At 48.6% G+C, this 26,891-nt stretch overlaps 2 protein-coding genes across 3 annotated transcripts in view; one reads left to right on the top strand and one right to left on the bottom strand.

Moving 5' to 3' along the window:
* Positions 1 to 26,891, bottom strand: part of SKIL (SKI like proto-oncogene) — a 237,469-nt gene that overhangs the window by 156,815 nt on the left and 53,763 nt on the right. The gene's annotated exons all lie outside the window — the stretch shown is intronic.
* SLC7A14 (solute carrier family 7 member 14) overlaps positions 9,457 to 26,891 on the top strand; it is a 31,480-nt gene continuing 14,045 nt past the window's right edge. Inside the window, exons 1-2 of one of the 2 annotated variants that reach the window (XM_049803992.1) lie at positions 9,457 to 9,553; positions 23,672 to 24,071. In XM_049803992.1, the coding sequence (XP_049659949.1) occupies positions 23,768 to 24,071 (304 nt within the window). In that variant the 5' untranslated portion in view covers positions 9,457 to 9,553; positions 23,672 to 23,767. The remainder of the gene's footprint in view (positions 9,554 to 23,671; positions 24,072 to 26,891) is intronic. The other variant, XM_049803991.1, reaches the window with a different exon arrangement.

Here is a 26,891-nt window from a genome sequence, read left to right on the forward strand (position 1 = left end):
GAGGGCTTTTCCTCCTTGCCTTTGAAGGGCTACACGATTCCTCTGCTGCTTCAGTTTGTTTGCTTGCTTTCTCATGCTCCTGGATGGTACAAAACTACCTGCCGGTAGGTTTGCCCACCCTGCCAAGCCCCCAGCACGTGCCGTGTGTCCTGAGCCTGGCCGGGGCACCTGGGGTCCCTGCAGTCCCCACGGCACATCTCCTTTCCCCGCAGCGAGGCAGCGAGCCCACGGCCGCGGCTCGACGCAGGTTATCAAACCGTAGTTCAAATATTGTATTTTCCGCAGGCCAAGTCAAACACAACACCCAAACAAGAAGACTGTGGGTGGATCCAGGACGTAAATGCCATCTCCAGGGCTGGGTGGCGAGAACCACAGGAGACTTACGCCCTTCCTCAAGGAGCTGGAGAGGGGATGGAAGGGGGGGCTTTCCCTTGCTTACAGGGATAATTTTATAACCGGGAGTTGTATAAGCCACGAGAAACACAATTGAATCATATGCTTCAGAGTCCTTGCTAATCTCTGTTCTCATAAATCAAGACGGTAAATATAGATCAGTTATTGCCTGGGTTTATCAGGGTATATTTGAGCAGAAGCCGTGCTGTCAGTGCTTTATGTGGACAGCGAGGACGTACCCCTAACATTAATCTGGTTTGTCTAATTGATGTGTTGGTTTCTCTTTTGCTGACTGGATACATTAAGAAATTACTCATTCACTCCTCCCGGTTTTTAATTGAAATCTACTTTGTTGTACCCAAAAGCAAGAAACAAAAGAAAACTCTTCATTTTCCCCGCGTGCTCTGCACAGAGGAGATGGCACCAGCTCCTTCTTCAGCACTTGTTTCCAGCTCCGTTCAGCACTGGTTTCATGAGACTGAAACCATCGTCTCAGATTAGGTAAACCTTTTCATAAAGGCCATTAACTCCTCCGTGGAAAAGCTCAGTGGATTTTTCCATGAGATGTAATTTCTAAAAGCCTGTCTTTATAAATGTGCAAAGTTAAGGGCTAGGAAAATAACGATAAATTTTTTTTAAAAAAAAGCAGAAAGGGTCAACATAAAGAACACTTCGTTTATGTACAAGCCACTTGATTTCAAGAGCTACATCATGTCTATACCTGGCCCACTCCAAACCCCATACTTCAAAATGTGTATTTTTTAGCATTAGTTCTGACCGAATTAGAAACTACATTATTATTTGTTTTGCGTTCTGGATCAATCTTTTTTTCTGTCTACGTACTAGTGGAAAAAAAACTTATTTTTTCCTCAACTTTCCAATCCTTTCCCTGCATTGTAAGAGCAGAATCTTTTTGCATACTAGCTGGCGCATCAGTGATGAAAAACACGCTGTCCTAATACCCTCCCCCAGCACTGCAGAAGCTTGCTTGAAACCTATTTACTGCTAGGATGCGCATATTAATGTCTTGTCTTATTTGCCTCAACAAACAGAAAGGAGGCTATTTTAAGTTACTAGAAGACACACAAACTAACCAAAAATCCAATCTTCATTTTCTAGAGAAGCCATCTGGTTCACGTTCCTTCTTTTGCATTAGTTTTAAAGCATCTTTGGGGTACTCTTGTGGACAGCACACCCCGTGGATCAAAGGAGGGTCATTAAAGGATGGTTGCCCTTTGCCACGGGTACCTACACCAGAGACCTGACATGTGGCAAGTCCTTGCACTAAAGCCAGCCGAGCCGGCACCCACGTGGCTTGAGATCCCATTAGTGGCTCGTAAGCGAGCCGGGACCCTGATCGCTGATAATGATATAATGAATACCAGATTAAAACCTAAAACTATGCTACCACAGGCTACGATCTTATCAACCTCCCCCGAAAGCTGAGCTGCATCAGGCGCTGCGGTTCTTGAATAGGAGATTTCAACTAATATGCTGCCTGTAATTCAATCCGTGCAACTCTGCTCTTACAAGCAGCACTCAGCCAACGCTGCATTACGATATTAAATCCATGGTGACTTCAGAGGTGTAGGCTTTGGCTCGTCGTCCTTCAGCTGAGATACAAAATCAGGTTGAACAGACCTGGAATGACCTAGCCGACATATCTTGGCTGAGCTTCAACTGACAAATTGTGCTCAGTCCAAGGAAAACTGCACTATGATTTCATCTGGCTAACATTTTCACCTTCAGTGCTGACCCTTCCCAACACTGCCCTTTGCTTTAGCAGTAAGAAGGCGTTGGGGAATAGTAGATCAATAGAAACATCAACGACAACAAACTATCAGATCAATATAGTCCTTTTTCCTTCTGCAGCGCCACTGGTTTTGGAGCAGATGTGCAGTGCTCTCCTGCTGAATAGCTGATGCTACTTAGCTTCAGTCCGTGGGACGTTCACAAACCTTTCCTTTCCTGCAAGGCCTGCTCCTGGGACAACAGCAGTTATTCTGGACACGCAAAAAGCTACACTTTTGTGGAAAAACAAACAGACGATAAACCCACTTATTTGCATGCAAAGCAAATGCACTCATGCAAACAGCAGCCTCTCTTCAAACCCTGGGATGGGCAAAGCCCCATCCATTATTAGCAGCAAGATGGATAAATCAAGCAGCCAGTTAAAATGCCCAGGAAGCGTTCACATATTTTTCTTCTCTCCCCCAAAAAACGTTGGGTGTTTTTTTTTTTTTTTATTCAAGCAGAAATAGTTCCGCCTCTAGGTACAATTTGGCGAGTAAATGCTAAAATACTCTGAAGACCACTAATTTAACCTGGCGCTCTCAGCGGTAGCGAGCAAGCTATTTGTGTACAAACCCCAAACAAATACTGATACTAACGCTGCTTTTCCTGAGGACAACAGAAACAGCTTCTCCTGCGCGTGGGCAGCCCAGCAGAGAGCAAGCTGGACCCGTCACCGTAGTGGGGATGGGGACAAACAGCTTGTGGGTGCTCCCCAGCCCTGTGTACAGCACGGCGGGTACCACTGCCCTCCCAGAGCTCGGCTCTGCCAGCCTTGTACGACAAGATGCGGGTGATGGGGAGCTGAAGTGCGTCCAGGATAGGGCCCGTGAGAGGCAACGGGGGAAAGCAATGGAGATAAAACGCAGCCTGGTGCGTGCAACATCACAATAGAGCAAATCAGACCCCGATAGCCTCCCAGAAGAAGCAGCCCTGCGGCAACACATCTTTCCTGCCCCCTGCTCATTGCAGGTGAACGGGGCTATGTGTCCTCTTGCCAAAGGCTTGCCCTCAAAGCATTACCGCTCTTTCAACAAAATCATTTACAGCACCTGCTCCTATAGCAAAGAAAAAATGTTCTCTCTGAGCTCTTTACTGACAGAGGGAGCTTCTGCCTAAAACTAGCCCAGCATGGCTCCTGCTAGAACCACAGCTTTAGTGAGATGAGTAGATGGCTAAGCCAAGCAATCCGCTTCAGCTTGAGAGACATGTCTTTACAGGGCACGTGAGGGTGGTAAACACCACGACCCAACGCTTTGGACCAAGAACTGAACCACCAGAACGGGTCAATACGGACAGGTACAGACTACATGTTGTACATCGCATCAAACCAAGGTGGCTGGCAGTTTTTGGAGAGCTTAAAGACATCAAGTAGGTGCGCTGCTCTTCTGGAGAGCACCCAATGGGAGTCAGACTCACGCCTAACAGAGTCAGAGATCTTCCCCTGTGGTGACTCTACATCCAGAGTCACGTCCTGCGTGCGATCTGCCAACAAATCCATCAAACGTCCCTGGGCTGGTATCATTTTTGTGCTATGATACTTTACTTGTTACTCTCAGAACAGATAACCAAGACCAAATCCTGCCACCAGCTACACTCCTGTTACTTTAACTGAAATCCAGAAGAGCTAAACCCACCTGCAGGACAGCGGGAACTGATACTCAGCAACGTATAAAGTTTCGCTTGATTAAGTCATAATCATCGCGGCATACGTGGTGTGACCTGGATGGACAGGTCGCACTTGGCGGCTACCCAGTGGCCCAAAACATTAACGTTAACCCACGGGATGAAGAAAATGAGAAGGCAACAAACACGCTTCTGCCTGGTTTTGTTGTTAAAAGCAGTCTTCTCCGGGTAAGAAAAAAATAGCGTGTGGTCCTTTAAATAACGCACCAGCCTCCAAACACTGAATCATTTAATCCCCTCTCGCTGGCGGCTGCTTTATCCCACCCTCCCCCAAAGGCACGTCTGCAGCCCAGTTGCAGCCCCTGTCCCAGTGCGGGAAGGGGACTGCAGCTCCCCGGCCCCCAAGGTGGGGCGTCCCCACACGTCCCCACCCCGTGAAGCCCCCAGCCCCATCACACGGGTCTTTATCTGCCCGTGGCCGAGGTTAACGCAACCGTTTTGGTGCCGGTGGGAGCCCCCCGTTGGGGACGGTGACGGCACAACCGACGGGCATCGCTCCTTTTGCGGGCACCGGCGACGGCCTCCAGGCAGGGGAGAGGCCACAGCTCGTGCTGGAACTAGACTCGGGCTGTACGTTCGCATACGGCTTTGAAAGGGATTTCTTTAATGCTCCGTCACCCCATCTCTGTCTGAACGGGGAACGTGTCTGATGGACGCATTACCTGTCTTCTCCGCTCAACCTGGCATGGAGGATATGGAGCGAGAAAGAGGGAGGCTGGGAGAAGTCTTAGCTGAAAAAAATCAAGTGGCAAAGCATCCCCGGGCTTCGCTGTGCTGGGATTTTACCCCAATTTCTGTTTATACCCCCACACCGCTGACATTTCCTTCCCATGCAGGGGGGAGGCGCCCTGATATGGGTCTATAAGAAACATCCACATGGCTGTTTTATCTTAACCTGTCCAAGATTCTGCTCACCGGGGCAGATTAACCCCTTCCCGTGACCGAAGCAGAAATTAAGTCCATGGCCAGTTCCACTATAGACAAATAATTTAAGTAATGAAGAGGGTGCCCTGTAAGCCCTGGACTTATTCCCTGCCCAGCTGTGTCAGGGCTGCAGACTCTGTGCAGCAGGGTGAGACTTCACGGGGTCAGGGAGGAGGGAGGTACAGCTCGCCACGCAAAAGACTTGTTTTCATCTGCCCAGCTAATTGCATCCACCCAGCTGACCCCCCCGGTGAAGTCGGGCTCCCATAAAGCACATAGAGACAGTCCCTCACCCAAAGAAATTACAGCCTGTGCAGCCAACACACCCACTGAGACTGGGCAGTATTTTCTCTATCGTTTCACAGCATTAGGGCTGCAAAGAACAGCAAAGCTCGCCCAGGAAACTTGTCGCAGAGCCAGTAACTCGAGTGAGGTTTTCTAAGTCTTGAGTTGGGGCTTTAATTACAGGACTATCCTTCCTCACGCTGGTATTCATCATACCACCAGCCATCAACAGGAAATAAGACAGCAAGATTAATCCCTCTTCTTATCCTCCTACACGAATGACTCCATCACTTTGACCCCGACAGGGTACTCACTGAGTTTTCAACCGATGCAAAAGAAAGAAAAAGCGTGGCCAAGCATCCTGGTCACATTTCTAAAAATACTGGCGCTTCTGCAGGGCTCCGTCTGGTCTCTGCCCAGAGACGCTGTCAACTGAACTTTGCAGTGGATGTCCAGGAGCTACTGCTGTTCAGCGAGTTATCTTGTGATGCCCTGGACCAAATCGGAGCAAGAACGCTTGCCAAAGCTGTGGACGTGAGTTATCGGACACGGGGAGCGAGCAGGTGGAGGTCTAACCACCGCCCGTCGCTGCATCCCAACGGCTGCTTAGTAGGATGTCCCTGTAAGCAGCCTGGTGCTTTCAGACAAAAGTAGTGCTTTTCTACGAAATACCAGTCTTTCCTAAGAGCCAGCTGACACCCTCCAACCGCCTTCACTGCATTATAAGTGTGTGATGGAGACTGTGCCTTCAGCCCCGCTCGTCTAACTGGAGCTGCTGGAGGGACCACAGCCAACGCGCACGGATGTGGGAATGGTGAGGGAAAGATGCTGTGGCTTCTCCCTGTTGCTGCCCAGTGGAGTTCAGGAGCAAATATTTGAAAATACATAATAATTTTCAATTCTTATGCTGATTTCAAGTGCAATTTCTGACTGGAATTTGATTTTCTTCCAGAATAGTTTTTTCTCCTACAACTTCCTTTGTTTCAAGTAGTTTTTTCTTTGGAAACATAACCCAAACCAGTGCATCTTGCAAAACCCACAAAAATGCGATGGGGTAACCAAGCACACATGTTGGGAGTCCAATGTAAATCCAAGGGGAACCCAAGCTATTTCTCTCAAACAGCCCATTAGCCGTTTCTGATGATGTCAAAATGTTTTAAGAAACAGCATTAAGGAAAACTCATCAAAATAAAGGAATTAGAGATAAGCCTTTCCTTTCTGAGGAGGTTTCATGAAGGGAAAGAGAGCCCACGGGGTGAGGATGCTGGACGCCCTAGAGGGACTTGGAGGCGAGCAGGTCAAGACTATGTTGACTGTCCTAATAAAAAGCTCTGTAGACAAAGAAACAGCCCAGAAAACTGCAGGAACCATGGTATTTAAATGGCACAACTAATTAGTCATGGATGAGACAACTATGAGGGGATTATGAGAGAAGTAAACAAACATTTTAATAAAAAGAAGAAGGAAAAATCAATCGGGTAGCTTCTGCCCGTGTGTGTTCAGAGTCACAACAACAAAAAGGTTATGTCCCACGAAATTGGAAAGGCCACATTTGATGCTGATAAGCAGAATGCCTGAGATAATGAGATAGCAGCTGGTAGAGATCCCTGCTATAAGGTGTTACTGAGGCCAAAGCCTTGGTCAAATTCAAAATAGGATTAAGTATTTAAATGACTAGTCAGACGGCCACTTGCTGTTACAGAAAAATGGGCAGAAATTATTTGGATCTAGAAACTAGGTGGTGCCTAGGGACAGAGGAAATTATCGTGTACTTGGCTGCTATGGGAAATTTCACCCAAATCTGAGGGTGATCTCGCTGATGGGATTTGTCTAGAGGGTACCTTAGCTTCATCCAGTTCTTTATCTAGATGACAGACTTGCATTTAATCAACTTGAAGGGCACCATTAGAGGGGCAGCTATAGAAATTCATCTTCCTGCAAGACTGGAAGTTACAAAACTCAAGAGAACAGGGTAAGGATTAACGAGAAAGAGCTTAAGTGAGCCTCTGACAAAACATTTGCGCTTTTTATTACTCAAGGTGGTGGCAGGTCGTTTTGGGTAGGTACCACGGGATGAAACAGAGGCAAATATATAAAAAGTAGGTCAAAGCTGGACTGCAACAGGATCTGGAAATTTTCTATACAGCAAAATCTGCCGGAGCAAGAGGTCTGAGCGGTAGAGGGAAGGTGGAAGGCAGCAGTGGTATCGTGGTACCGCAGAACGATTTGTACAAACTTGGGTGCTACAAGTAAGTGCTAAAGAGGATGCAAAAGCCCCTCTGCTGATTCCAACCAAACTGCAACGGGCCAGATGTGCTGATAGCACCAGCCTGTGGGTCAGACCTCTGGCCGTGCAGTCCCATGCTGTGGTACACCGGTCCCAAGGAGAAAATATGACTCAGGTGCCTCTGAACCCCCCCACACACACACACAGGTAAGTCCCGTTAAAACTTGGCCACGCTGGCAATCATTTCAGAAACGCACCCCGCCGCGTCCTTTACTCAAACACTCTACAACCACGAAGGAGTCAGATGTGAGCACAAAAAGCTGGTGGTGCTGCCAGCTAGAGTCCACCACGGTCTTAAAAGTGCTGCGAAACAAGATGCAATAGCAAATGGAGAAGCTTTTCTCTTTTGTCGAGATTTAGTCAAAGGGAAGCTCCCGAGATCAGCTCTCCACAGCTGCGTCTAGCGTCCACGGACTGAGCAAAAGCAGCTGGGGGAAGCCAGCGAACACGAAGAGAGACAACAACCAAATGGGAAGCACGGCCACTACAGACAGGGACAGGAGAGCAGCTGCAGCTCTGAGCGTTGCTTTCAGGCAGTCAAAAAATAAGAGAGAGAATAAAAACAGAGGTTCCAAAACTGCCGGTTGTGAGGAGGGTAATCAGCTGGCTGCACTTTGGCTCCGGCGAGGTTTTTTTCTGCTGCGTGCTGTATGGTGTGATGCGTGCTGGCCAGAGCCGCGGGAAGGGAACAGAGCATCGTGTCATCCTGTGATGACACCTCCTGCTGACCAGCGGTAACCTGGGAGAGGTCTTTGCTGGTCTTGTTTGGGAAGAGAGGGGCTGCAAAGAGAGTGCTGCGAAGGAGGGAAGAGAGGGAAGTAAAGCTAAGCCGGAGAGAGGAAGGAGTCTCGTAAGAAACGGGGAAAATGATGGCACTCATCTGGAAAGCCACAAAAAAACCCCACAGAAACGAAGGCTGGAAAGGAAATCAGAGATGACACGTGGTCCACTATCCTGCCCAAAACCAGCATCACGGACATCCTGGCTAGGTTTATCTGTGCAGCGTTGCTGTTTGCGTGTCCCCAGAAGGTCACTGCCACTGATGCAGCTCCTGTCAGGGTCACTCACATTTGGCAAATATCGGCTTCCCGAACCGATCTGAAACTGAAGGATCACATCCTTCATTTTTCCCAGCAGACTTTTATTGCAGTGTTTCGAGAATGAACAGCTTCTCCCTGCCCGAGGCACACCCTGCATCTGGGAGCGGGTCCTGTTAGAAGTCACAGCGTGCAGCTGTAACAGGGGCTGAAATCTGATCCTCGCCAGACACCGCTGGAGATGAAACCATTTTGGATTTTGTGTCAAAAAGGTAAGAATACAGATACAGAGAGGGAGTGTTTCTAGAGGGAACCAAATAGCAAGAATCAGGAAATAAGACCGCAATAAGGAATAATCGTGAACATCAATTTCCAGCTATCCCCCAAAGCAGCTCTGGATATAAAATATAAAATACGCCCCGCACCTGATACCTAACTCCTCCCAGCCAGGCCGTGCAGAGGGCTGGACACCACGGCAAGCTGCAACACACGAGGCATTATTTTAGCCCTAATTCTGCCTGCTCTGGGATTACAGTATTAGCACCCAAATCTCACAGTGTGGCTGAAGGAGAAAACAAAGCGGGGGGGGGGGGGGGGTGTTCCCCACACTCCGTCCCCGGGCTGAGGAAAACCCTGCTCCGGAGGAGACAGCCAGAAGAGTTATATTTTCGGGAGGGCAGCCCGCAGCCCTCGGGACACTTGGGCAGGCAGAGAGGACCCGCTGGCTGGGGACGCGGCCGTGGGGGGGCTGCCAGCCTCCCGCAGGGAGCTCTGCCGGGCTCGCCTCCCTCCACCCGTGGGTATTGCCGGGCGGTCACATGCGGCGGGCGGGGAGAGCGCAGAGAGGGGGAAGCGCTGAATAATTGAGGAGCTGCAGCTCCCTCCTCCTTCCTTCCCTCCATCCATCCATCCCTCCCTCCCTCCCTCCCTCCTCCTCCTCCCTCCTCCCTCCGTTCGCGGCCGGCAGCCGGGGCCGGCGGTGCCCAGCGCAGCCCCCCCCCCCCCCCCTCCCTCCCCATCTTCTTCCACCCACCATCATCACCATCACCACCACCACCACCACCACCCCCCCGCCGCCGGCTGCAGCAGCGCAGCCGCCCCCGCCCGGGGTTCCGCAGCATCGCCCGCCCGCTGCCCTCCGCGCCCGGCGGTGAGTGCTCCGCACCACCGGGGGGGGGGGGGGGGGGGAGGGAAAGGGGGATGGAGGGAGGCGGGGAAGGAGCTGCCCAGTTTTGCCACCCTCCTGCCCAGGGAGGGAGGGGGGGGGGGGGGGGTGTGCGTGGGGGCTCCCAGAATCTTGGGGTTCGGGGAGGGTATGGCTGCGAGCCCGGGTGGGAGGTCTGGACCTGCTCCCCATCCTCCCCCACGTCGCAGACGGGGTCGGCTTGGCAAGGGGAGCCCCCCCCCCCCCCCCCGGGTTCCTCCGGGCCACGGGGGACCGACCCCCGACCCGTTTGGGTATTCCCCTTGCTTCGGTCAGGCTGCGCACCCCCCCTCCCCCGTGTTTACAAAGTATCGGGGCACTCAGCGGAGGGGGGGGGGGCGTCAGGGCTGACAGCACGGGATTGAGAGGAAAACAAGGGAAAACAGAATGAGAGGAGAAATACCGGGGGGGGGGGGGGGGGGGGGGCTGACCGAAGCGACAGTTCTCGCTACAGGTTCCCGCACAAAACACGCGAGGGGAAGGTCGGGACGCTGCGGGCATGGGGGGGGGGGAGCGGGCAAGAGGCAGGAAAGCAAGCCGAGCAGAAAAGAAACCGAGAGGGAGGCGGGTAAGGACGGGGGGGCAGGTTAGACCCGCCGGGGGAAGCGGGGGGGGGGAACCGGTGGCCGCGGGCTGGAGCCGGGTCACGCGTGGGGCCGGGCAGCGGCGGGCGGGCGCTGTCCGTGGTGCTGAAGCCCCGACGGGGCGGCCCCCATTAAGCTTCCCCCCCCCACTCGCGCCTGCCCACGGACGCGGCCGGCCCACGCAGACGGCCCCGATTGACGACCCCGTCCTCCCGCCGGCGCCTGCAAAACTCGCTCCGACTTAAATCCTGGCAATAATGGAGTTAGCTTGCTTTTTACGTCACCCCCGACTCAGTGCTGTTTATCGATTCCACACGGGTATTTTCGAACTGCCTAATACCAACCCGTCTGGCCGCCTCGGCCCCCGGGTAGGTGTGCTTCAGCATCACTCCGTTGAAAATCCTGATCTCTTTTCTCAGAACGGCTTTCCAGCTCAGGTTTTGTGGCCTATTAAATGCTAGTTTGTACAGATCGACTTAGTGCCTGCCTGTCACAGGCTGTACGGAGGGAGCTCTAATATAGGGCTTCCTAAATCAATGCAGGCTCTGGGGAGGAGTAGGAAGCAGTATTGCTCTGGTCGACCCCAGAGAAGATTTTTGTCTCAAAAAGGCCATGTCTGATTTAATCTAGCATATTAACTAATTAATCCTCCCAGTGTCCCTAAGTAGTAGGCGAGTACATTTTAACATGCCAAGGCATTTGTTTAATTGCCCCAAAAGTGTCATGAGACTGAAAGTCCGATCGCTAAAGGTGTTTACGTGTGTTAATTTTACTGGTACACTTCGCTAAGGCACATGACTTACCGTAGTTGAACAACATACTGTAAACAAACATAAAAGCTCAAACGAGCCAGAAACAATACTAGAGTGAAATGTTGCCTAGCTTAAACTGAATAATTATCTGTTCTTAAAACATACTGCTCCGTGGGGAATCCTTCTTGCGTGAGTACAGAGAAGTAAGGGGTTCTTGCAGAGGTCCAAGGCCCAAGCGCTGTTTCCCATTTTCATCTGTCAAAGGTGCTGGACTTTGCCAACAAAACAGAGACTGATGAGTAGTGAATGATGCCAACAAAGAATCTTAGGTCCTCTCAAAGTCAAACGTACAGTACATATCTGAGAAGACAGGACGGAGGCAATATCTGCAATAGGACAAGCCGTTGAACAAGACCGAGGAAAAAAGAGCCTCATTCAATTGCTGCTCAGTAAGGGGAGACGCAGGAAGGAAATTTTACCTCCGCCCTTGGAAACTGAGACTGCTAGAATACAATAGACACCAACAAAAATGACGATAAAGTGGGAAGCAAAAAAAGCCAAAGCCTGTCAAGGATGGGAGAAAGGCCCTTACAATGGAGGAACTCCAGCACCCGAGCAACTCACTCGATTAAAAAGAAGGGTGGGAGGTGACTTGATTCTTAAATCTAAGAGCCTCTACAGAAAGAAATTAGTAGGCACTGAGTTATTCCTCTGTCTGCCAAAGAAAGGCACAACATGAACTAGTGCCGAGATGCTAAAGCCAAAACATTCTGGTTTAAGTGAGGGATCGCATTTTTGAACAGTGGAGGGCTGATGACCTGATGAAGAAGCCATCAGAAAACCTGCTGGATTCTCCATCTGTTTATGTCAAGACTTGATGTCCTCCCAAAAGATGCAACTGAGCCAAAGCAAGTCATTGGGCTCCCTGCAGGAGTAATTGCCTGGAAGCTAATGGCCTGCAATTCAGACAAAATGAACTCGGTGGACTTAACGGTACCTTTGGTCCTTAATTCCCCAAGTTAGGCACAGAGATGTACAACTTTACTCCCAGGTGCCCCAGCCTCCCCTCTAGGCAAGTACAACATTCCCATACCAAAAGCAGAACAAATGACTGACCAACTTATATTTCGAATCCCCCAATTTTCCAACTTTTTTTCATTAACTCTCCCTAAAAAGAATCTCTTTCTTTGGGCATATTGCTGTGAAGTGAAGCAATTTAAAACATACATCATTCTCCTTAGGGAGTCAGTCATGACTCCCAAGTCAAGACGTATCTTACCCTTCTCTAATTTTTTAGGATCATTTGAAAATGATGAAAATTCACTTTTTATGGAACTTCAGAGTCTCAGATAGGATTGTATCAGAAAGGATTCCAGCCCAAAATATTTTAAAGAATATATTTATAGGCTGACTTGACACTACTTCCTTCTTGAGGAGAAGACAGTCTGTTTTCTCAGTTCTGAAATCACACGCATATAAGATTTCATCCATTTTCCCTTGAAGGCAACAGGAGTTTTTCTAGAAAATTCACTGGGAACAGGATAACCTCTCAATGGCTAAATTCACGGTTTTCCTGTGAAGCCCTGCAACATTCAAGTGAATAGGATGGCAAGAACTTACACAAACATAAATACAATCCTTTTCTTCATGAAAAATAATAATAAAGAGGATAACAGAATAGTCTGTAACAGAATATACTTAGTCCCTGAGACTTCTTAGCCCCCCAAAAATCAAAACTTTACTTTCACAGCACCTGCGCTATTAAGATCATCATAATGTATATGTTTAAGCAACATGTTGTTGTTTGGATTATTAAGACATTTTAAAAATAAGAATGTAAAAAAGAATCAAATACTTCTACATCCATATGTGGTAGAGGGATCCCTGTGTCACACAAAAAACCCATTAGGAGGTGGGTAACATTTGTGTCTTTCACATTGATTAAGAAAGACAATTTAAAAAAAAAAAAAAATCACTCTCAGATCGTTGCTGTCTATAAAATATGAAGCCATGGTTGGGCCTGAACTTGTCATTCTTGTGAGAGACGGTAGATCTAGGGATGCAAAAAGATCCAGGGTCAAGAAATATAGTAGGCATTTTTAAGCTACTTCCTATGGATATGAAAACCTGGCCAGAGTCTCACCTTGGCCCAGGGTGAGTCTGCTGAACTCATTAAGGCACCCACGACGTAAACAGGAGCAGATTCTAGCTTAGACCCACAAGCCACAGAGATTCCTAAAACATTTTTCGTTCACAAGCGATGAGAGGTAGCTGAGCTGTGGTTGTCAACTGGAAACTGCCGTCTAGGACAGAGCAATTTTCCTCTTGTATATGTTTCCTTGGCTCATCGAGTAGCAGCCCTGCCTCTAGGTCATCGGCACGGGGCTGGGTGCTCCAGGTAGCGTTGACACTGCCACCATCCTCTTCTGTCACCAGGCTGGAACATCCCTAGGAGAAAACTATTTTTCCCCGCAATAAAACTGTCAGAGTGAAGCCCAGGCACTTATGAAACAAAGCCAGTGAGATGGAGCCACGCAGCACGTGACTCTATTGTTTCTGTTCCTCTGCGCGGTGACGGTATCAATAATTTACTGAAATACATGATACCATAAATTAAATTTACCTGGTAGGTGAACAGAAGAAGAGCTTTTGCAGCACAGGCGTTTCGAGCACCACGTCCTAATTCTAAGAGGACAGAGTTACAGGATCAGGTGGTTTGCTGCCTATAGGGAAATGGGTTACTGCTGCCATGCTACAAGTATCTATGGGAGTGTCTGTGTTGAAACTTTAGGTGAATGTCTATGACACCCAACGTGTGGTTTTTAGGGCAGCCCCTCTCAGCAGCCACTGACTCTTGCTTGTTGCTGACTGTGACCTAAGTTGGTGGTTTGGTCCACTCCTCCTGCAGGTCCTCAGCTCCCTGAGTGCGGGCTGGGTCTTACTCAATGAAGTTTTTTAAACCCGATGTTGGAGACGCCGCCTTGTGCTGAGACACCACTTGCACATCTGGGCATGTTCCACCCACAGCAGCACGATTAAAACCTAGCTTTAAAGGTGTGCTTGAGCGTTATTGAACCAGGTCTTCACGATGGACCCCCTGAGTCGTATTAAATGACCAACTGCTTCGTGGTGCTCAGCCTACCTGGGTGGCCTCCAGGTAGGATACGGACACCCTAGTCTGCTGGTGAAGGAAACGTACACTTTTCCTGTCTGTCCTTCATCCTCGGCTGGGAACAGCCAGAAAGCATTGGCGACAGGTCTCGTGCTGCTCCCAGCAGGCCCACGGCGAGGTGCTCGGGAAGCATCTGGGTAGACCAGTGCCTTGTCTAAGGCACCTGGGCATCAGCAGGTGCGTTCCACTCATTAACCGGCTGTGGAAGCAACAGGGACCAGGAGATGTGCAATTAATAACTAGGGTCTGCACAAGCTCTGCACAAAGTAAATTAAGACAGAAAGAAGGAACATGTCAAGTTCCCGTAGCCGAGACTCCGGCACAAACAAGAACTGCAGCAAGAATATTTCAGCAAGTCTAGTCTCGGCTTTTAATTGTGTATGGGCACACCAGTTGAGTTACGCTTGCCAGGCAGGGCAGCACACCATGGGGAGACCCTACTTAGTGTAGCTGGGACACAAAATACGTTGCCTTCAGTGAAAGAGTTTGGGATTTCACCGATAAGGGAGGCTAAAAGCAAGTATGCAATTAGCTACCAGGGCTTCAACTGCAAGCAGATTTTAAGCTAAAGGTAATCACATTGGCTCATGCTGATTCCTTTGCTATAGAAGGACATCTCCAGGCAGTGTGTGTGCATCACCCAGAAATATTATAATACCCTAATTTTTCTGCTATTAGCATTTTTAAGAACATATAATTCTTCATTTAATTCTGCTTCACTAGTATCAACCTAGATGCTGATTTAGTCGTGCATTCGTAACTCATTTACTGGGAAATGTCAAAAAGCCCTCATGCTACAACGCCAGGTATTACTCACGCTACGTGCTGCTTAGGTGTTGTGGTGCATTTGCCTGACTGATGATGATAAATGACTAAACACAGAAAATCTATTCTAAATCATCTTCTTTGATCAACTTGTGCTCACATTACTCATGTAATCGGTTGTGTTGAAACGCAGGAGGATTACTCATGTAAGGCAAGGATTTTTTGTCCTAGTGAATAATAAGAATAAGCAGCCAAACACGTAATAAAAGCAGCAGGAGCTGCTATTCACTTCCTTGGAAGCGAGTTGAAACTACCTCACACTTCTGTTGAGGAATTTAGTGACACAGGCTACAACTAGCCAAATTACCCTTTCATACACAAAAACCTCCCCCATTGATTTGCATTTACTACTATTGCTTCTTCTGGAGGCTTTAGTAAGCTCAGGATTGAAGAATGTGTCTTTCCAGCTTCTTCTGAGGAAAGTCGTTCTCTGAGAACATCTCCTGCATTAATTAGCTGATAGCCAAAATCATGGAAACGGGGCAGTGAGGCATAATCAATTACACTTGTATAACCGCTGATGGAACACGATAACTAATTAATGAGACCGTGTGCACATACAAAAGAGAAATGCATTTGAAAACCAGCAAGAGCTGAACCGTGTTTGTAAGCCCGATGTGTTTACAGTGTAAAAGACCAGTTCAGAGTGCTGCTAAATTATTAGAGAACGCTGGAAAGACTGCTGGTAAGTGAGAGTCAGCAGTGAGAGGAAAAACAAACAAACAAAACACAGTTTCTTAGTGGGGAATAAAAGAATCTCTATAAAAACAGCAATCTCCAAAATAGAAGTAGAGGCTTAAAAATAGGGAGCTTTCAGATCCTGTATTTCATGCACAGGTAATTTTTTTTTTTTCCCCCCCCTGGTTTGGATGACAAAGCCAAAGTGTTAAATCGGTACTTTACTGTAAGATTTGTGGTTTTGCCACTGAAATTCAAAATGCTACCTAGAAATGAAATAAGTTGTCATAATGATGCATCAGCCAGCGTCTCACAACAGTAAAAATCCATTTTGTTTAGAGAGCCTCACACATTAATAAATAACCCATTCTGTGAATTATGTCTAATGAAAAAAGCTCTCACGGCTGGCTTGGAGCAAACCACAATGACTTTCATTCTGCAGTGTAAAAGTATGGATCCACAGAGAAAAGAAAAAGAAAGCACAGCCCAGTAATTACACAGATCTCCTCCTGCATGTTGTTAAAGCAAAGACAGGTTTTAAATGAGTATAATTCTAGAAGTGACTGTCTGGTAACCCAGGTCTAAATATTTTAGTGATACAAAGGCAGCTCTTGTCCACTCTGACAGTGAGATTCGTTACAGAAAATGTGTATTTCATCAAAGCGGTAATTACTGAAAGTATAACTCATTACCCCAAAACAGGAAAAAGCCCAGAGTTGCAAACACAAGGCTGCAACTACCCCGCTGATGCCAATGGCAATCGTCCTGCTAGAACAATATCTACCTAGCATTGCAAATAGGCAAATCACTACGCTCCAGAGAAGGTACCATACTACCAGGAGGATGGTTTTTCCTCTTGTGACAGCTCAGAGTCTGGAGCTGCTACTATCAAAACCAGAGGGAAGATTGCAGAAGTGCGTGCCAGCATATGAGATGCATCTCGGTTCCCAGGCACCCGGCTCGCGGCGTTTTAAATGCCTGAATTTCAGAGGTCAGCACATTAGTCAGTGAAACGGTCTGAGCACCCAGATCTGAGAGCACAGCTTCCTTTAGGAGTTTCATTTGTTCGACCGTGCCGTGGCTAGTGACTGCAAAAGGATGGGGGAGGCCGTATCCCATAACCGTAAGCGATGGTATCAATACCTGCACTTCAAATGCAAAATCACGCAGCCGCCACAAGTGAGCGTTTGAAGGTGCATAGAGCAACAAGGGTCCTTCTGCAGATGACCACGGGCAGGTACAAAAGCAACGTTGTTTTCAATAAGGTACGGCTAGAGGAGCGTTAATACTTTTTAGCATGGCTTCTCTTCCATCTCCTTGGGAAACCCAAGAGAATTAACCACTCATGCACTTCTAAGGTGGCTACTTTCTCCGTTTTACTGACGGAGAAGCAAATTTACTCATTTCGTGTGGTTTCATCACTCTCGTAGAGGGAGCCTGTCAGAGCAGTTCCAAGAAGTTCCCGTTTCCCCATCTCCTGCTCAGCTCACCCAGCTATTGATTTATCATTTCCCTGCATTAGCAGTATCACTACATTTTTTAAGGCTTTTTCTTCGCCATCTCAAGACAACAATGGCAAACTAGACCTTTTTGAAAATGTGCAAATTGATTATACCTCTTTCTCTGTAATTCTCTTTTTTCTTTTTTCCCCTGGTGATTAAATAGGTTTTTTGCAAACACAAATGGAACACTTCATGCATTTTACATTACTTACAGCTCGGCACTCAGACTGTTGTATCTGTCATAAGTACCCTGCACTCAGTCCTACGCCACTCTGCACCACGAGGAATCATTGGTACGTGGACAAAAAAGGGCAGAAAACAAGTGGAAATACAAAATGCCAGGCATAGGGCTGCTTTCTATAGGCACAAGGGAGAAGGACAGCAGAAAAGCTGATGTCTTGGGGAGGTGGATTTGCTGTCTATGGGGAGGGGATGTGCCTGCAGGGATGCCCGTGAGCATCTCGGAAAGGGCAAATGGTGCCTTTGGGTTTCCATCCCTTGCAAGCTATAAGAACTATAGGTGCTACCTCCAAATGCATCCAGCCTCTAGGAAGGAGGAAAACACCAATTCCTCCAACCCCAGAGCTGTTTCTCGCTAGTCTGACGCTCCAGAGGATCCCAAAGGACCCTGACAGCCCGGACCAATTGCTTGTGATGTTGGCATGTAATTAACCCCGGCAAAGTTTAGAAAAAACCAATATCAAGGGATCTGCTGGCCTTCACCGCAACCGGCTTCAATTTCACCTCTGAGTGCGTTACTTCATCTCCCACCTATTCCTCATCCAGGCAGGAAGATGAGCACTCAGCCACCTAAACCTCCTGGCCGCTCACCTTCATGGACACGCTGCCCAAAGATGAGTGCTCAAATACCGATTTAGCTATTTAGCTTAGGAATAGGGACCCACCGGCTGCAAGACAAAAAGGAGTTTTGACATCTCTCCCATCCTTCCCTCCACCTTTTCCCTGATTATTCAGGCAGCCCAGTCTCTCCCCAGAGAGGACAGCAGGTAAACCAGCACACCTTATCACCCCTCTGAAGGCTGGAGAGGGGCAAAAAGGGTAACCTCTAATTATTTTACCGTATTACATGTCTATGCTCTTTTGACTCTTTTTTGCACTAGAGACTAGAAAACAAAATTTAAGGACTCCTGGGGGCTGGCTTTGGATGCGTGGCACCCTTGCCTTATGTCTTTGGTCAAGTACAATATTTCCTCTTTTATTTTGCTTATTTGTCAAAATTAAATAATGATGCTTAGCCCTTTTACAGCAGTGCTAACACTGGTAAAGCACTTAAAGTAACAGAGATAGAAATAACACAGAGAAGTGCTGTTCAAGCCCTCCAGTTCCATTTTGCTATGAAGGCGCAAAAAAAAAAAAAAAAATCCCTGAACGTTTTTTTTTTTTTTTTTAAGTTGATGCAACATAGAAAGTTGGTTTTAAGCCTGAAATATATCACTAGTTTAATTTAGCGAGAAATTTAGTTTAAATTAACCACACCTCCACTTGAATTGCTCAAGCAGAGGTAAAAATGGAAAGATTAAAAGTAAAAAGAGCCCCAAATTAACAGCAAAGGCACAAGGCCAGATCGCTGAAGCTGGACCCACGTGAACGGCGCCAGGACCAGCAGGGACCAGCCCTTGCTCTCGGCTCTGTGCCTGGCTTTTAAATCCCTTTAAGGAGGGCTGATGGAGGAGACGGAGCCAGCTTTTACAGTGGCAGCCCAGCTGGGGATCAAGACTGTAAAAACAAGCACATAAACCTCCAAATCAAATTGCATTCGCGACGAAAACACGAAGATGACGAGCAGCCCCGGCAGAAGGCGTCCCTCTGGTTGGCGGCCGCCGGAGCTGCTGCCTGACTCCCGCCGCGCCGCATCACACCACTGACGTCATTTCTCTGCCTGTTGTAGGAGCTCTAATGAAATTCGGTATCTTGTGTCTCTTCGTACAAGTCAGCCTCACCGTTACCGAGCTAGTAATTAAAAGAAAAAGGGGAGGGGGAGCGGGGAAGTCAGGCTAGCACCTTTTTTTCCTCTTTCTCTTGTCCTTCGTCTGGGATTACAGTGGGTTTGCTGCCAGGAGCTGCCTCTCGCATCATCCTGAGCCACCTCTCGCATCCCCTCGAGCCTTTGGGACTCCTTTTCCCCCAGGGGCAACGCTGCAGCGCAGCTCAGCACGCAGCCCCTCTGCGGAACGGGGAGGGGGTCTGAGGGCTCCTGCACTGTAAAGATCTGTGTTACTGTTTCTGAGGTCCACAGCAGGGACCGCCTTGGGGTTTGATAGGAACCTGCTTTGACCCTGCATTTCTGGGCACATCTCCCCTGGGCAAGGAGGAAAGGTTTTTTTCCCCATAAAAACCCCTGCAGCAAACTGGGCGCTGCTGGCCAGGACCGTGCTGACCCAGCTGCTGCTGGGGCATCAGCAAGCTTTTCTCTGTAAGAATTCCTTCTGTGAGCCACGAAAGCTAGAGGAAATCCAACCTTTTCCTCTTAGTGAGTGCCCCCGCCTGTCTTTCCATCAATACACCAACAGGAACTCGCTTTTTTCACTTATCCCCATCACCGTTCTGTTTCTTGTTGCGCTCCCGGCGTTTTTTAAAAGAGGTCTTTGCTTAAGGATACCCCTATGGACGCGTGGGTGGAGGGGAGTCATTAACAGAAAAATCAAGGCCATCCCAAAGCACAGACAAGGTATGGGGAGGCTCGTTTGGGGAAGCCGGAGCTGCGGGGGGTGACGAGGATGTGCGATGCTGGGGGGCACCGTGCTACATCTCACCAGCAGAAAGGACCTTTACCCCAGGAATAATTCAGCACCGACCCAGACACTAAGAAAGATCCATGCCTGTAAATACCTAGGCCTCTCCTTCTGACTTGATTGCTGTTTGAGTTAATTTACCCTAACGAAGAAGAGTGTTTCGGTACAAACAGCGGTTGCTAACAAGCGCGTGGTGGCAGCAGCAAGCGCCAGCCAGTGAGACGGCAGCCAGGGAAAACCGACCCAGACTGCCTGATGATGGAGAGCTGTGCAGCTCCAAAACCCGACTGACTAACTGACTGCAGCTCCAAAACCCGACTGACTGCAGCTCCAAAACCCGACTAACTGACTGCAGCTCCCCGAGTCAGGCTTGCCCCCTTCGAGCCACAGCTCCCTTCATCTTCCCAGGTTTGTAAGGACAAAAACAGATGAAAAACCCACAAGTGAAAACTCTCTTTCCTTCTCACTGTGTGCTTCTAGCTAGCCAGGGTTAGTGGAGCAGAGCAGAAGCAAGCTGTCTCTGCCTCATGTAAATGGTTACCATCCATGAGATGTTTTTTTATAGTTTCAAATGGAGTGAAAGGATGTTTTCCAAGCTACAGAGCAGCAATATGCTGATCTCGCTTAAACATCTGGAAGAGTTTCGAATGATTGCTTTAATTGAATAAAGCGGCAATTATAGAGTTATTTCATTTCAGATGTTTTGGAGGCACTTTTTTTTTCCCCTTCCCTTGGTGACTTAGGAGGGGCCATGTGAATTGCAGAGCTACGTTGGGCTGCCATGCGGGAGGACCCAGTAGCAGCCCAGCCCCAGGCAGCTGGAACAACTCAGCAGCCTACATCTGGGCACATCACAGATCCACCAGCCAGTTCCTGCTTTAAATTTAAACCATTTAAAAGATTTAAATTTTTTATTATCATTTTAGCAGTTTAAAATTATTCCTGGGGAAGGCTGCCATGCCATGTCTTCCCTTGAGGTTCTTTGCAATGCTGGTGAGAAAGTAGTTTCTGTATCCTTGATGTGCCTTGAGAGTGAACTGGGCTGTCTGAATCTTCTTCAGTTTGGGGGACGCACTAATTTTTCCTGCGTGGATCCCTCCAGCAAGACCTGAGCGTATGCCACCCTTCCCAAACCCTTCAGTAGCCACCCACGGACACCGCAGACGAGATGATGAAAAGTTGCTCATCTCCAGCCACATCAGTCCCAACCCCCTTAAAACACAGGGGGGGGTCTTCCCATGCCAAAGCACAAAGCTGGTGATGGGACCAAGGACCAGCCCGCAGCCTCAGCACCTCCGTCCTGCACCATCCGACCGCTTCTGGGGGCCCAGCGGCTCCTCTGTGAGAAGCACAGCCTTCACTAAAGCATCCAGAAGTGGTATAAAGACATCAAGAGGCACAAATTGACTCTTCCCATAGTTAATCACCCAACTTTAATTTGTCCAGCCTCAACTTCCAGCCATTGATTCTCAGTATGCTTTTCCTTACAAGAGTTAAGAGCTGCCTTTTCAGTATCTATTATTTTCACCTCGCAACGGGGTTTTGGCACGAGTAAACCAAGGATGGGTTCACTTGGGAAAGGTGATTTCTTACAGTACAAAGTACGTGAGAAAATTGCACAGAGGTAAGAACGTCTAAGTTGTAACAGTTCAAAAACCAGACAGATACTTCTGCCCAGTTTCTTGGCTAGTTTAAGTCAGTCTGGTGCAAACCTAAGCATGGCAACCTGAGTCTTTCAAACTCACCTAGGAGCCTCGGTAAAGTCCAAGGAAAATAATTAAATAAGGATGGGAAGCAGTTAGGTGAAATACAGCAAGACCTCTTTGCCAGCCTGTGCTTCAGAGATGCTGTGCTTTGGATAGGAGGATGAATTTTAGGTGGGGATCACGTCGCTTAGAGGAGTCGCTTTCCCCACGGCTGAAACACAGCCCTGGCAAAGCAGAGCTACCACGGAGGTGCCAGCACACGGGCACGCTGCCCTGGGGACTGCTCTGCTTCATCCCAGCTGGAGCAGCCCCACTGAGCTCTGGGTCTGCAGCCCCCTTCCAGCACAAACCTTCATTTAAACCAAAAAGTAAAACCCAACCTGAGATCCAGTCCATGCCGCAAACCAGCTGACTCCTTGAGCAACCCCAAAGCCAATCCCAGTTTTTATTCTCAACCCAAAGATGCATATTTGCTCAAGAGCCGTAACAATTTTTCCTTATTATTATTCTTAGCTAGAACATCCAGCCTTTCAGCTCGAGGTAGAAAAGTCAACACAATTTGAACTGTGATCAACCAAAACATGAAATGAATTCTGTGTTTTATTAAATAAACTCCAGCAACACAAGGCTGCCTGGTAGACACAGTGTAATTTGTTTTGGATGTAAAGATGGAGAAAATAATTGTTTTGTCTTCAAGGCAATTAAAAAAAAAAAGGGTTCTGTATTAACAGGAAAGAAGTTGTCAGGCTAAAATTCGTATTTAGTAAACTATTTTCGCTGTTCCCTTATATTAGCATGCAGAGATTGGCAATTCTTGTTATTTTACTCAAAGTCAAGAAGTCATCACATGTCACTAGGAAGTCATTGCAGCTGGTATTAGGAGCTCCCCCGAGAGCTACGCAGTTTGCTAAAAAACAAGCAGAAAGGGAGGGGGGTTGGAAAATGGCATTTGCTGAATAGTTCTCAAAAATATGACCCAAGATGAAAAAGCACAAAGAGCAAAAGAAGGTAATTTCATCATTTTTAAGACAATCTAATGATCTGGAATCATAAGACAATTTTAAGACAGTCTTAAATTTTCTGCTGACCTCCTCTCTCAGCTCGTCTTAACTATGCAGAAGCTGGACCCCAAAGCTTGGTGCAGTTACTCCAGAAAAACAACATCTCTCAATTTAAAAAAAAATAATCCTAAAAAGACTATTTAAATAACCATAAAAATGAAGTAATAAATTGAATGAAGAAACCATACTAAGGACTTTTTTTAACCACAGGATTCACTAGGACCTGAACAAGCAGCACCTTTTAAGACTTTCCCCTTTAGGATTTACCAGGATGACAGTAGCATGCAAAAAGAAAAAACAACCAATATAGCCAAAGAGCTGCAAGAGTCAACTTTTATAGCACCAGGAAAAAAAAAAAAAATCTGTCCCAGTAAAAGCCAATTTGTGGTGATCAAGCCCCATAGCCAGCCACTGCCTGGCACAGGCAGGCAGCAGGCACAACATGCTGGATATAGGAGCAAAGCTACGGTCCCAGACTCTTTTTTGCAGTGGAGGTGGAGCACGGTGATGGCCCACAGAAGGTCCCCACGTGGCCTGGCAGAATGACGGTGGGGTGACACGTGGTGCCGGCAGGAGCATCCCTGCTGCCGGAACGCGCTGCGGTGCTGCCAAGCTCGGAGTCAGGCTTCGTCCCCAGCAGGACCCAACGTGCCACGGTGGCCACCAGCACCTCGCGGTTTTACATAGCCATCGTCGCTTTTGGTAGCGATTAAGCCACGTAATGGGCACTTGGAAGGTATCAGGTTCTTGCTGTTTATGGGGCTGTATTAATAACTGGGGCTAAAACTGCACAGACAAACGTAAAGGGGGGCAGAGCATCTCTGTTGTACAAAACAATCGGGATGGAGAAAAGAGGTTTCTCCAGAGCAGCAGCATTGACAAAAGCAAAGCTCCCCCCGGCCCCCAGGGCTCTCCCAGCACTGGACCCCAGCCAGAAACCAGCTCCGGGGGCCCCTTTCAGTTCCTCCATATGGAACGCATCCCTCTCGCTTTGCTATTTCAGTTAAAAACTCCGTTCCCCTCTCTTGCAGCCAGGCCGCCAGCGCGGGAGGGAGATGCAGCCGCAGCCTTGAGCAAGTCCTGCTGAAACCATCCCTGACCCACCTCCGCTGAGCCCAGCGCCAGCCATGAGCGGCTTCTTCTCGCGCCTGGACCCACGGCGGGTGCCGTGGGGGGCCGCGGGCCATGCCCTGCGCACCCGTGTCCTGCGTACCAAGCCCGTGGAGTCGATGCTGGAGGGCACGGGGACCTCCGCCGGTCAGGGCGCCAGGTTGGCCAAGGTCCTCACCACCCTCGACCTCATCTCCCTCGGCGTCGGGAGTTGCGTGGGCACCGGCATGTACGTGGTGTCCGGTCTGGTGGCCAAGGAGATGGCGGGACCCGGAGTCATTGTTTCCTTCATCATCGCCGCCGTCGCCTCCATCTTGTCAGGTGAGTCACGCGGGTGGGTTTTTGAGTAACGTGCCATCTCGTGCATCCACTGGCTCCGTTCATGGACTCCTGGCAGCACCCACGCTCAGCAGCACAAGCTATGAGGAGGTAGTGACTTCTCCATAGACTAAAAAACCCTTTCACACTGTGCGGGAGCATAATCATGGACTCGGCGACAGATCAATATGATCATAGTTGAAGACCCTTTACTAGAGCATCAGACATCATTTTTATACATTGGTTACATCCGTACATGCGTTTAGCTATTTTACTCTTGGTTACACACACTATTCACGCGCTGTCCACGCGCCTAGTTACACTTAATGATTGGTTATATCAACGCTGTACACGCGCATAAGCATAAGATATAATTGGTTATACTAACTAAAACATGCAAAACTTGTCTCAGTCCAATTGGTCAAGACAAACTGCTGAATTGAGGTTCTTTGTGCCAAGTTCCCTTTAGCATGGAATGCGCACCTGTGTTCTTCTAATTGACTTTTTTTTTTTTTTTCTTGTTTATTCTGTTCAAGGCCTTCTAAAGGCATCTGGAATGCTCTTGCGACCGTTAGCTAAATATGTGTCCACAACACCAGGCTTACCCAGCTCATGGTGCACACTGTCTCTCATTGCCCAAATCTCAGACCAAACCTTGTACTGGGAGCCAGCAGCCCAAGCGTAATTACCCCAATGGGCTGCTGACGGCTTCCCCAAGGATGGAGCCTGTGGTCAATATTTTTTGAAACATTTGAGAGTTTTGCAGCGCGTGTCCCAGGCGGAGAGAGCGGCCAAGCCACAGCATTGGAGCAAGAGCACAATGTGGCTTGTGGGAAACCCTGTTTCAACAGGAAGGCTATCGGGGGCTTGGGTAGCACCAGGACCAGCTTCTTTTCTTGTGGACATTGCTAGCGGTCTAAAAATTCCTCAATTAGTTTTGGAGTTGATTTTATTGGCTCCTATTCACGCAGGATGACTCTTTGAATTTCCAAACAAAAACCCCAACAAACAAATGTGCAGAGAGAGAGAGGAATTATGTATTTTAGTGAAAAGCTGGTGAATTCCGTCTCCTCTGTAGGAACCCAGCTGAGCATATGGCTCGAGCTGCGGTTTCCACATGAAGCCGGTACTGCTGGCATTTGTCCTTTCCAGATCAGTGCTAACACGATGATGTGATGTTCCTCCTCTCCCTGCTCAGAGGACTTTGCATGCTGTGTCAGTCTGGTATCCAGCTTTTATCCGCCGACTGGATAAGGAAACTTGAGTAAATGGCAAAGGGCTTTGATAGAAGACAGGAACAGCAAACACAACAAAATGACCCTCCTCAGCTTTTCAAGTCATTGGATTTCTGTGGGAGGAGGTAGAAGCACATCACGCTCTTTCCCTGGAGGTTGCAGTGCTGCTCCATGGAGATCCCACCAAAGTCCGTGCGAGTCCGAGCCCCCTACACCTCCGCAGCCCAGAGGTATAACCCTGGCACAGCACCAGGAGGAGCGCCCCGCTCTCTCCAAAGCCATGCCAGGAAAAAGATCCCAGCCGTGCTGGCTAGGGACCACCACACAGACTGTCTTACCTCCCCGTTCCCCGGTTGGACCCCAGTGACAAGGCAGCTCGGACACGATTAATGCTGCTTCAGCCCAGAACAAGAGCTGAACGTGTGCAATGAGATCCAATGCTTATTTGGGATCCCAAGACAAAAAAAATGAACCAAAAAGCCCATTTTTTTAACCGAGGCAGTAGATAGCATCAGCATCTTTATCCTTTCCCACTGCCTGCTTTCTTTCCTCTGTGGAGGTTTTGCTGGCTGTGATGCAAACCGAGAGCAACCGGAGCTTGGGTGGGTCTCATCTAACAAAAACACACTGTCCTCCAAAAAGGGGCTTTTTTACCCCAGACGCGAGCCCTGCCCCGCAGCGGGGAGCTCCTCCCGCCTTTGCCCACGGGAGCCCGCGCCGCTTCCCGCTCACCTTTCGTCTCCCCTCGCTTTTGTAGCCCTGGGAAAGCGTTTTGCGAAGGATGCGGTGTTTTGATAGTCTCCTTGGCCGCTTCCTCGCTTTATGGTTGACGCTGCTGTTGTTTGTAACAGCAACACGTCTCTGGCAAGCAAAACCAAGCAAGGATTCGGGGGCCAGACAAGTTATCGGGCTCACACAAGGGATGTGATTTCAGCTCCCACATCACGGTCCCTGCCGGCGTACCGGGCACTGAGCTTCGGCAAGTGTGCACGGACAGATTTTAAGGAGTTTCTCACAGTTTTAAGGCCAGATGGGAGCACTAGGTCACCTGCCTTCCCTTGATGTATTGAAGATCACAGAGTCAGATCCCACTGCCTCCACAGTGAACCCAAGAGGGTTTTGGCTAAAAAAAAGCACCTTCCAGAAAGCCATTTGGCTCCCCTGAGAGGCAGCCACGGGGAAGCCCTCCCAAGCAGGTCCTACCGATGGGAAACCCCTCCGCACCATTTTAGCCTGGTTTCAGATAGGGATTTTTCTAATTTCATCTGCCTGACAAATTCCATTTATGCCTTCCCCTAGGTTTAAGCAACATGCGTCGCATCAGGGTACTAACAGACATAGTATAATCGCTTGAACTGATAAATTAAATGAAGTCAATCTCTTTCATTCTCTCATCGGAAGGCCTTTTAGTCAGCTGTCAAACAGAAGCATTCGCCCAACTTCTGTCCACAAAGCCTCCAGCACAGGGGACGCCACAGGCTCCCTCCATCAGCTGTGACCGCCGGGATTCCCCACACTCACCCCTGTGCCTAACCAAAGCCCCTTCTTGGCAAAACCCAGCAGTTTTCATCTTACCCAGCCCCATTAC

Source organism: Accipiter gentilis, chromosome 6, assembly GCF_929443795.1.
Source record: "Accipiter gentilis chromosome 6, bAccGen1.1, whole genome shotgun sequence".
Taxonomy (NCBI): Eukaryota; Metazoa; Chordata; class Aves; order Accipitriformes; family Accipitridae; genus Astur; species Astur gentilis.